At 35.9% G+C, this 12,562-nt stretch overlaps 1 protein-coding gene across 1 annotated transcript in view; it reads left to right on the top strand.

Annotated features, from left to right (window-relative positions):
* wdr11 (WD repeat domain 11) overlaps positions 1-12,562 on the top strand; it is a 131,766-nt gene that overhangs the window by 76,166 nt on the left and 43,038 nt on the right. Inside the window, exons 15-18 of the mRNA XM_066678724.1 lie at positions 2,727-2,851; positions 3,490-3,637; positions 10,439-10,545; positions 12,221-12,335. Of these exons, the coding sequence (XP_066534821.1) occupies positions 2,727-2,851; positions 3,490-3,637; positions 10,439-10,545; positions 12,221-12,335 (495 nt within the window). The remainder of the gene's footprint in view (positions 1-2,726; positions 2,852-3,489; positions 3,638-10,438; positions 10,546-12,220; positions 12,336-12,562) is intronic.

Here is a 12,562-nt window from a genome sequence, read left to right as displayed (position 1 = left end):
AAGCCCCAGCGTCTGTAAGAGTGTAAAAAACAAAGTGTCCCTGTCCAGTGTGCTAAGCTTTTTTTCTCTCTGCTCATGGCATAGAAAAGGCATCTGAAAGTTTTTAGACAGCAAAGAGACTTTCAAATGTTGAAAAGCATGAACTAAGATGAGGATATTACTCTATTCAAGGTCCATTTGTGAGTCATTACTACACTTATAATGGCTTATAAATGATTTAAAATCTCTTTATTACATGGCATTGATTAGGTTGTAAACACCTTAAAAAGATATTAATGATAATTTTAAACATTTTTATGATAGTAAGGGCAATGGTGATCTCGTTTGGTTTAATCATGAAAGGTCAGATAACTTACCAAAAATGTCAAAGAATAGTAAAGATCTGAGAATGCATATAAAATTACACCACATTATTAGCAGTGTCTAACAAGACATTCTGTCAGTGGTTAATTGACAAAATAAGGTCAGTATCTGGCATGAACTGAGGTTCAGCAGTGTAGGTGCATGTTGGTTTGGCAAGTAACAGGTCACTCTTACACTTCTTATCTATGTGTTATAAATGATTATTAAAAATCTAATTGTGTTTGTAATCTAATTAATAGCATTAATAAACCATTTTTATGTAGTCTTATTCTACAGTGGTATGAGTAATTTTATTTATTTTTTGCTATAGATGGAACTGACTCCAAATTCAGACTGAATTTGGTTGGCTACACAACTAAACAACTCATGTAACAAATGAGATTCTGTGGTAATTCAAACAGTATTTTTCCCTTAAAACACACCATTCCAGCTTAAAAGGCGTGGAGCCTCTGAGCATAAACAAACAAGAGAGTTTCCCCACAATTGTAGATATTGCATAGATATCTGGGATTTGTTCAAATAAATATTAAATATTATTTAAGCTTAGAACTCAATTTAAGTTATTTTGGGGCAGACTGTTAGTTTTTATATAATGTTTGCATCCCTGAGAACTTCTTTCAAACTGCAACTTATTTAGTAGCAGGGCAAACAGTGATAAATGAATGTTCTATTAAGCCAAATTAAGTCCAGGGGTACTAAAGGGTTTATATTCAGTTTAAATGAAGACTATGTAACAGGTTGCTTCTCAAATGCTCTTGAGCTTTACAACTGGTACCAGTGAAGTCAGCTGTGAGCCTGGATTACTAGGCAAATGGTATTAATGAAACTGAAACCTATGTTGAGATAGTGGTCTTAAAGAGTTTTACAAACACTGTGTTGAAGCTAATTGTACATTGTTTACAATGCGTTTGCTGAGTCGTGAATCTACTGAATAACTTTTCACGGAGATGCTTTTGGGGCGTTTTTCCATCCAGTCTACCTTATCAGACTATATCCAATTACATCCCCTGTTTTCTATCAGCCAGAGCTGCAAAATCGATGATATGAGACGCAGTGTTCTAAAAGTACACTAGATGGCCAAAAGATTGTAAACTTTCTAGACACTGTGTCTTTTGACTTCAAGGGTATTATCAGGGAGTTTGTCTCCTTTTACTGCAGTAACAGTCCCTAGTCTTCATATAGAACGATATATTTCATTGCTGTCCAAAGAAAAACACGTATGCCTTTTTTGTTCATTTTTAGTTTACGGCACCCAGTGGTGTCCTTCACATTATGGGAAAATTTCATGTTGAAAGGACAAATAGAAATGCTTGAAAAATACATTTTTGGAATAAAATCTTTTGACATTGACTTGCATTGAAAGTTAACAATTTTTTTTGCCCTTGTCCTATAAAGTTGCTATTTTGGAGATACTTTTTTGGACAGTGATGATTTGAATATTGCTATGAGGATTTGATTTCAGACACCAGAGCATAGGACCAGGTTGTGATCCAGCAACACTCGCTGTATTGGAAGGAGCGCTTGCGCTCAGGAGAATACAGTCCCTAAATAAAAGCCTAATACTTGCATTCAGCCAAAACAGTAGTACCAGCATATTGCAGCAATTAGCTTAAAGACACCATGTGTTACAGTGTTTTTAGCATTGTGTAAAATCATTGTAACAACCAGTCTGCTTGACAAAGAAGATTGGATGTCTTTATGTAAATGCCTTTTTGGGCATCTGTTAACATAAGAGGATTGTCAATTTAGAGAAATCTCAGTCTGTGTAGGGCATGGTCACAAAGCAATGTTTAGAATGATACACCTAAAAAATACATACACATATCAAAAGTATTCAGAGCAACAGACAGACTACTGTCTGTAATTGTAGAACTACAAGGTACATCTGTATTATAAGTGGAGCACATAAAATTGACAGTGAATGCAGAAACAAGTTCATTTGAATGTTTTGGCTGAGTGGTGTGTGTATGCCTTTGTCCTGTACATAATAATGGTTGATGTAAAGTCCCTTAAATAGTGACCTTAAACAACACTATGCATAATTTAATGTTACCCATTTTGAGCCTGAATTCTAAATGAGCTGAAAATTGAAAACATGGAAACATGAAATTATTTTTTTGTGTGTGTGATTGGATCTATGTAATACTGCTGTCTGCTCTTTTCCACACTTTGAATCTAGTCACAATCAGTTCAAGAGATGTGTTCAGTTCACTTGGTGATATCAATCAAGTATTTAAGAAAATAATATAATTGTTCAATTACCTTAAATGGATTTTACCTTGGTATTTACTGGTCAAATGGTATTTGTGTTTATACATTTCTGAAGCAGACTGAAACAGTTAGTTCCTATATTGTGTGTTTAGGAGTGGTCTCCCTCTCACAACCTGAAGAGTCTGAAAAAGAAGCAGATGGCAGCTCGAGAGGCTATGGCAAGACAGACCACGCTATCAGACGCTGAACAGAGCAGTGTTGAGTCCTCTGTTATCAGGTCAGACAACCAGTGCCTAAAGTTTAGAGAATAGGTTTTTTCCTATTTTAAGCTGAAACACATGATTCTATAATTGTTACATTATTTTACAATGTGGTCTTTCATATAGTGGTGAACTCCTCTCCGTCTTCACTCCTAGAAACTTAAAAAATTAGAGAACATTTTAAGATAGCTATAAGCTATTGGTGCTAATCTGCCCCCTGGTGTTAATTTCCTTAATTATCTGACAATCCTCTTCATCTGGGAACTATCATGATCAATCTGCCAACAGGCAAGCTACTCCAAGGTGAAATCCTGAGACAGCAGGTTGTCAAGATAAAGGCAGAATGGATGACACTTTCAGCCACTGAAGCTTATTTGCAAACACACAAATTCATTAATGTCCTTCAAAAAAAATGCAGGTCGTTTACGTCAGACAATCACTTCACTTAACAAAATATCCAACAGCTTTGTTGAGTATTGCATTTTATTTTATATAGTGTCACTCAACTTGCACTCCACAGAAAGTGTTATGGAACTTTACTGTCATATTATTTCAGTGTTTTCAGTAGACCTGGTGCAAGCTGCATTATTTATTGCTGGGCCTTAGATCTCACATTCTCTCTTTCTTTCTCTCTCTCTCTCTCTCTCTCTCTCAGTCTTTTGCAGGATGCTGAAAGCAAAGCTGAGATGAGCCAGGGCATCTCTGCCCGGGAGCACTTTGTGTTTACGGACACGGACGGCCAGGTCTACCACATCACTGTGGAGGGCAACACTGTGAAGGATGGAGCACGCATCCCCCCTGATGTGAGTTCAAACACACACACACACACACACACACACGCACGCACGCACGCACGTGTGTTCTTGGCTTGCTGTTAGCTCTAGGAGGCAGTGGTTATTTCCTTATGTATATTTATGGTCAAAATTTATGATAGGACATTGGTATAATTATGTGTGTCAGAATAATTGGACACCATACATTTAAAAAATATACATTAATTTGGTAATAATTTTGTAATGGTAATTTGGTAATACATTTATTTTGGAACAGGATCACAATTATGTCCAAACAGCTCAGATCTGAGACAGGGGGTCTTAGACTTACCCAAGTCGGGAATGTCACATGCTCCCAAAGCTCCTGCCCCAAAATCTGGAAGTTTGTGCTTGATTTCTTAGAAAATGACAATGTTTTCTGAGGGGAATGTTTTATGAGCAGATCACACAAAGTTAGATTTGTTTGGTACCAGTGACAAAATAAATGTTTGCAGAAGGAACAGTAAGGTAATCAACACCAAGAACACTAGGAAGCATGTGGTTGTAGCATTATATTCTGAGGCACTGTGGTTTTGCATTAAGTAGAACTATTGCATTGCACAAATCTAGATGAAACAGTGAAGAAAAAGTATTTGGGTATTCTAACAAGTCAATGTCTTAATTAGGCTAATAAAACAAGAATTTGTTTATATGCAATATAAGGAATATAAAAGAGGCATATGTAAATCGCTTATGCATTAGATACAAATATCTAGACACAGAAGTATTTTTCTTTTTTTTTTACAAAATTACGCTAATTAACTAATTAAATTAAATTTATGCTTTAGATTTTCTAGAAAATTTGTTTCTTTTTTGCCATGATACAGGTTTATACATTCTTGATTTTCTCCCAAGAATCTTCATGTGGAGCCAACTTGGTGCTGAAAGCCACTTCTTTTCTTTGTTTACAAATGCATAATTTTTTAATACTGTTATTTTGGTGTCTGTCAAAACGCACTACGAGTAAACTCACTAAGGCAATATCTAACACAGCTTTAAGCAGACAATTTGCCATCAAGACCATCTGCACCCCCCATCAACTCCACCTCACCCTTTTGAAATACACAAGCATCACTGTCTGAATAAAACCAAGTCACCTTTAACCTTTGCTTACATGAGGGGCATCATTACACTCAGGTTCTATTTTATCCTGCTAAGCAGGACAGATTAAAAAAATATAATTTTTTAGTGTTAATTAGGTCTTAATTTCTCATCCATGAAAGACTCCACCCTCTGGATGAATGGCCCTCTCTTTCTCCCTCATCACCAGCCTGGGCATCTGTTAACAGACATAAAAGAATTGGACTATTAGAGTTTTCTATCAAGTATGTTGGTTTGTCCAATGACATTGTGTTGGCAGTTTGAAAAGAATTAGTGACTGACATCATATATCTCAGAGTAGCATGTTCTAGCCTTCACTCTCCCTCTGTGGTACCCTTGTGTGGTTGGATGAGTCCTAGCTCATAGATGGAAGTAATAGTGGCTAAATTTGTGAGTAAGTGGAGGCAAAATAAAAAAATAAAAAAGTAAAAAATAAAAAAATAAAAGTTTTGATATATGAGATGTTGTTTTGACAGCAACAGTATGGAATGATTCTGCTGCTGCATTTTGCTTTATTAAATAAATAATAATAAATCAATAAATAAGCTGCATTGGAGTGCTAGCTGAGCTGGTACATGAGGTCTTGGTACATGAGAGTTCTAAACAGTATTTCCATAATACGGAAGAATGAAAAATGTCAACAATCTGTGGCCTTTAACTCCAAGCAGTTTGCTGTTATTACATTTTTATTGATTCATAAACTGATGACCATCTTGTCAGAAATAGCTAATTTCATGGTTGTGTCCCTTATTATTAGTGAATTCAGCTAATATTGCATGTGTGAAAAGACTTTTCAATTTAATTCCATGCTTTTCTATGGATAATATCCAAACCATTTGTGCATAACTGAACATCATTGAAGAAGCTGCATTTAAATTTAATGTAGCAATGAACTATTGTTGGAGCTCCATTTAATTCTTTTGGAATGTGTTGGAGTGGTTTTTATCCAGAACTAATCATTTAGCATCTGTACCAGAGCTTACTAAAAGGAAATTCTGTGATTGTGGACCAACGCAGTTATCTCTGGTTTGTTTATATTCAGAAGCTCTGCATTTTTTAAAATAATTCTGTGTTTGAGGGGGAAAAACCGAACTTTCATACCACAGAAACTTATTTGTAGCACTTTTGGAAATACAGTTAGCCGTCTCCTGAATTTAGAGACATGTCCACCTTAAATGATCAGAAACAGCAAAAATAAGTCAACATTAACCACCTATGGAGCAGGAATAGAGGAATGAATTACAGCAGCATTCCCCAATCTTTTTTGCACCACGGACCGGTTTCATCTAAGAAAAATTTTTTCACGGACTGGCCTTCATATGCTCAGGCCTTGCTCGATAATCGTTAATGACGTGATCTAATAATAAATCATCTGCAGTGGTCTTATGTCAAATGCAAACATCAACAGACAATAAACAACCTTTTGTTCATAAATTAATAATCAACAACATCTCTGTAAACAAAAATATTTATTTTAGAACGAAAATCCTTTCTAATAAGAATTAATTATAATAAAAAACTAAACTCGATTCAAGTGACAATACTGGTCATTTCTATACAAAAGGGTGGACACGTCAATCAAATAATAATAATAATGTCAATTAGTGAGAGCCCTGAGCATGTTTCTCTGCAACAAGCTGGTCCCATCTCAGAATAATGGGAGACAGTGACATCCGAAGTGTGTTCTGTACGTTCAGTCTGTTCCGTAGTTTCGTTTTGGTTGCGGTCACTACAGAAAATCCTGCTTCACAAAGATAGGTGGTTGGAGATGGAAGCAGGGCTTTCAATGCGTTCTGGGCGATCTCAGGGTTATTCTGCCTCGATTTTAACCCAGAACACTGGCACAGTTGTTGTTTGAAACATACTTTTAAGGCCACCGTCATTTGCAATGTCCAGCAGTTGATCCTCTTCTAGCACGGACAGGCTCCATTCACCAGGTTTGTTTACAAATGGGTCGCAGATCCATTCTTTCACCATCCGTTGGTTATGCATGTATGTGTCTGTGCGTCATTCCGCACAGAAGTCACTTTTCAAAATAAAACATCAACATTTAGACTGATAATCAATTAAAAAAAAATAATCAAACGTTCTGTGCGACCCGGTGGTTGGGGACCGCTGAATTAGAGAATATCCTCATTTTGGTTCATGCTTTCCAAAGCTTGGAGTTCCCTCCTTTGTCTAAAATAACTCCAGATGCCTCTGCAATGAGCAAAGAGAGAGAGAGAGAGAGAGAGAGAGAAGCAGAAGCCTAGCATACCGGACTAAGACAGTTTGTTTTTTACTCATTTACTGACACCTGGGCTTTGTAAACCCATTAGACCCATTTCGAGTACACAAACAAACTGGAGAGCTAGCAAATCATGAGGAAATATCTGATAAATTTTATAAAAAGTGATTTTTGATTACAAACGTGAACATTGCCTATTAAGAATTTTCTTGCTGAAGAATGCATTCAAATCCTCATATAAATTTTCTAAGACATAGAGAGAGATTACTGCAGCAAAGGAATGACAAGCTGTCTATTAATGCTATTCATTTATATACAGCTTCTGCCTAGAAGCCCGTTTTGTTAGAGTAGTGCTACAGAACAGAAAGTGTTAATTAGAGGGGAAGTGTGTAATTTCACCTCAGGCATGAAATGATCCAGGTCTTGCAGTGCCTTTTGGTGCCCTTTCTTTTTCTCTCTTTTTTTCTTTTTTCTGTCTTTCTCTTTCAGCCTCCTTTGATCGTTTTCTGTTCCACTGGACAATAAACGATTGATGAAAGGCTGATTCTTTGCCTTCTGTGCTTTTTCTACTAGTTATTTTGCTTCTGACATTTTCAGCTACCTGTGGCATTGATTAAATTAAATATGTCAGACAGGCAACAAATACATTTTTATGAACTGGTTAGATTATGAAATGTCTGAATGATGGGGTACATCTTTGCAAAGTTCTACATGAGAAAATGTAAGCAACTAGTGACATTTTGTTACAAATTTTGATTACCCTGTGAAATAGCAGAGCTGCTCTTGAATTTGCTGCAGATCCTCAAAAGAACATGTTGGAATAGCTCCATCATGACAGAAAATGCAGATCACTGCTACAAGGCACAGGGAACCCCTCTAATTAATGCTTGGCATTGAGCATTGTGACATAAAGCTCGTGTGAAGCTATCCTAGTGTGTCTACAACTTTTGCACATGTAGTGTAATCAGGAATTCTGTCATGCAGCTGAGTCTACAGAGAGGTGTTTTGTTATTTTGTTCTTTTTGTTTTTTTAACATGTTCAAAACTTTGGCACTTGGAAGAAAGTAAGAAGTGAGAAGAATTAATTACCTCTTTGATGCTCTTTTTATTAGTCCAACTATGTGTGTGTGTGCGTGCATAACACTCACAGAAGATTGATTACATTGCCACCTCCATCTCCGAGTGGAAACCATCATCATATTCTTCATAACATCATCTCCCTCTCCCTCTTTTTTTACACATTCTCCTTGTCTCTTGATCATCCTTTTAACTAAACAATATACCCTCCCCCACTTCCTTTTCTTTTATTTTTATATTCTTAAAGGTTTTGTACATAATCCTTTTTGCCATTAGATATCGCACTCGAGCTCTAGCATCTCTGACCAAAACAAATGCTTCGTATTCAGCCATGCCCTTACATTCTGCCAGGTCTCTATCCTCCCATTCATGTTCTCAGCAGGGACAGGCTGCAATTTTTTTTTTTTTTGAGTTTATCAGTCTCTCCATTCAAAGAAATATAAATCTTTGCTTGAATAATGTTAATTTAATATTTTTGTGCCCTTGAGCTTGGGAAAAGTTGTTCTCATAAGGTTTCTACATTGTATGGTGTATCCTGAATTGCTACCTTGTTCTTCCAACAAGGTGTTATTTGTTGAAACATATGGGAATTTATGAAACAAGAAAGAAGCAATGTCCCATTTTGGCGTGCATATTAACATAGTAGTAGTTGTTTGTTGTAGCAGATGTTGCTGTTTCTTGCTTCAGGTTGAAAAGATCCAAAAAAGCTCAGATCCCAGCAGGCATCTGCATATATGCCTGGGCTAACAGAGATGAGAGCAGAGGTCTAGGAGCAGATTTCCTGCCATCTGACTGCAGTGTTGTGTGACACACTTCTGTTTGAGTTTGATGATGAGTGCATCCGAGGCGACAGAAGCAATCTGTTGCTTCTATGTGTGTTACCCCCATCACCCCTAGGAGATGGATGGAGGTATACAGACGAACTTGATCTTGCGTGCATTTTAATTTATGTTTTGTTTAAGCACATAATACAGTGGTATAAAAACATTTAAATAATCATGGTCAACTTATATATTTTGTTGATTTTTGTAGTTAAAATAGTTTAATGGTTAACACCTCATCTACATTTAAGAATCTAAAAGATGTAAAATAAAATATAAATGATACCCACTTTTAAACAGAGCATATTTAATCTTATTTTTTCTTCAAACAAATAGGAAATCTTTTGTAGAGGATGTATGCTTTTTTCACATATGTTATAATTGTACATAAGCTATTATTATCATGAAGTTAACCTTTGCATTTTTATTTTATTTTATAATTTTTTTATATTTACACATTTATTTTTCTATTTTCAGTCATTGCTAATCCCACATATTAAATAGGACTGCCCCAATCACAAAATGCTGTCAAGCTGGGAGAGCACAGGTTAGGGCACAGGTTTCATCTTTTCAACATATACATAATATTATTGGAAAGCTCAACACACTCGGAAGAGGACAATAAAAGTCAAATCTGGATATCTTCAACTTTTTATTTATTTATCTATTTATATATTTATTTATTTATTTTTTAACATTCTGAACGGTATGTTTGAGGGGGAAAAATGTATATATGTGGCTGAAGATGAACTTGTCCGTAAGTTATTATTCACTGTTTAAACTAGCTGTTAAATTGAGCTGTTTACTTTTGTAGCACTTTTAGTTTATTTTCATGCAGTTAACGCACTCTCTATAATATGGAGCCTATTCCATTCAAATCTCAGCCCCAGACACTCCACCCACAAGTTGATGAATAGTCTGATACTTTTAGTTTCATTGTCAGGATTCTGCCAGTTGCATTCTGATTTGCTACCCACCGCCTTTTACACATCATTCCAATACAGCAGACTTTTGATTGCTACTTTTGTGTGTCAATCAAATGTCTTTTCCTGGAGTAGAAGGTGATTCCTGGCCACTACCTAGAAAGTCTGTGAATGCAGGACTAGTCTCATCTATAACAGCAAAAATAAGTCAATATTACCCACCTATGGAGAAGGAAAAGCAATATCCTCATCTTTTTTTCATGCTTTTCAATGTTTGGAGGTCTATCATCCATTTTTCTGGATGATGATTTCTTGAGCAGAGAGAGTGAAAGCCTAATGTTTTCAGCACTCAAAAATACTGGAGAACTAAGAAGTTCTCTCAATAATGGGGAAATACTTAGACACTGACATCACTCTGGAGCCTCCCACCCTATATATATATATATATATATATATATATATATATATATATATATATATATATAATTATTATTATTTAGAAAGAAATGTTATACTTTTTTTAATTTTTAAAAACATGGCTGTGATGCAGTATGGTTGTTTTCATGTGCATGGTGCAAACGACAGTCATACCTGACTGGGATGTTTTTGGAATCATGTTTACAATCCATCTGCTCTTTTGCAGGGGAGTATGGGCAGCATTGCCTGCATTGCATGGAAGGGAGACACTCTTGTTCTGGGTGATGTCGATGGTAACCTTAACTTTTGGGATTTGAAGGCCCGTCTCTCCAGGTATGTGTCTCTCCATGTATTGCTAGATGACTGGTCAATTTACAAGCCAACAAAGAAATTTTAACCTTAGTTTAACTTTTTAAAGTGCAACGATTACAGATTTGGATTGTATATTTGTGTATATTTATTTATTATACACTGGAGGGTGGCTGGGGTCTCACAGGGGAGCTTCCATCATGCACTGCAGCTTCAGCCTGTTCAGTGTTTTAGGGTTGTATTGAGGGTAATGCTGTGGTTGTGTGTTGTGTGGGTGGGGTTTTATAGATAATTGTGTTTTGAGTGTGTTGTTTTAAGAAGGCTCACTAGCAGCAAGAATGGTGTCCGCATGGCATAAATCTCACTACACAGCCACAGCAAGCACCTTTCTGCATTTGTGTTCTTTCAAAATGTGCTTGTTGTAGTAGGCTGTGTCTCAGTATCCATTTCTGAGCAATAATATGTATAATAATTATACAATCAACACCATATCCATAAAATGTTGGGGATGCTGTGCAAAATGTTAAGTACAAACAGAATGAAATAAAAAATCATTTAAAACATTAAATAACATATCAAATGTGATTCAAGGGTGACCACCTTCCCAACCCCTCCCAGAAATGACGCTTTTTTCTCTGGCCCAAGCTTTGAGAGTATTGAAAATCAATTTCAACTATGTTTTTTAAATCATGGATGCCATGTCTTCTATGTTAATGAGAGGGACTACCCAACTTGTTATAAGCAAACAGTTCAGATACTGAATTTGGGGTTTTCATTAGTTGTCAGTTATAATCATCATATTAAAAGAAATAAACACTTGAAATATATCAGTCTGTGTGTAATGAATGAGTATAATATTTCACTTTTGAATGGAATTACTGAAATAAATCAACTTTTCGTCAATACTCTAATTTTATGACCAGCACCTGTATGCTACCATCTAGAAAACGTCTCTTTCAGTGAAGGCTTGTTTCATGAAGACATGATATTCCGCATTTCCCAAGAGCATTGGTTCCACTGTAGAAGTGTCCAGGTGCAGTCCTGACCTTTCCCTCAACATTTGCCATATTATAAAATAAGAAATATGACAGGGGCTCTCTAAAATGTTGAGAAGCTAAAACTCCATATCAAGTAAGAATGGAAAAACATTTCACTTTCAAAGCTACAGCAATTGTTCTTCTCACACAGTTCCCAAATGCTTACTGAGTGTTGTTAAAAGAAGAGCTGATGCAATACAGTGGTAAACATGCTCTTGCCCCTTTTTCCCCTCAATATCAACGTTTGATATATATATATATATATATATATATATATATATATATATATATATATATATATATATATATATATATATATATATAAAGACATTTCAGTGTAACTGCTGGATTTTGATTAGTTCTCTACCAAATGATATGCAGCCAACAGCAGCCTGTGATCACTGTTGAAGATGAAACTTGAACTAGTGTCTCTGTTTCTGACTTTAGCACAGTTTCAAATGGAGTGTCCAATTTATTTAAAAACACTCCAGCATTAGAGAGGTGTCTGATCAACTTGTACCAGTTGATACCAATGATTTACCACCAATTTCATATATATGCCTTTATGTATATCAAGCTTCAGAATATGGGATGTGTATTAAATTTGTCTGGGATGTGCATAGATTTGACATGGTTAAATGTAAGTTTCATTATTAATGCAGGGGTATTCCCACACACCGTGGCTGGGTGAAGAAGATCCGTTTTGCTCCTGGGAAAGGCAACCAGAAGCTCCTGGTGATGTATACTGATGGAGCTGAGGTGTGGGATACTAAAGAGGTTGGTTTTAGTACAGTTGTTGTTTAACAACATAACATTTCTGTGTTATTCCAGAATTCAATCTAATGTTTCTGAGATGTAATTAAGACCTTCATGCATACAGCATGTACACATAAAGCATTGGGATTTAATTTGTAAGGGACATTACAGGGCTGCAGAATAGAGAATATATTCAAACAATAGAGAGGGGCATAGTAACAAAAATATGTTTTATTCAAAAGGGTAAA

The sequence above is a fragment of the Hoplias malabaricus genome, chromosome 8, assembly GCF_029633855.1.
Source record: "Hoplias malabaricus isolate fHopMal1 chromosome 8, fHopMal1.hap1, whole genome shotgun sequence".
Classification (NCBI taxonomy): Eukaryota; Metazoa; Chordata; class Actinopteri; order Characiformes; family Erythrinidae; genus Hoplias; species Hoplias malabaricus.
This window is presented reverse-complemented; position numbering and strand designations above follow the sequence as displayed.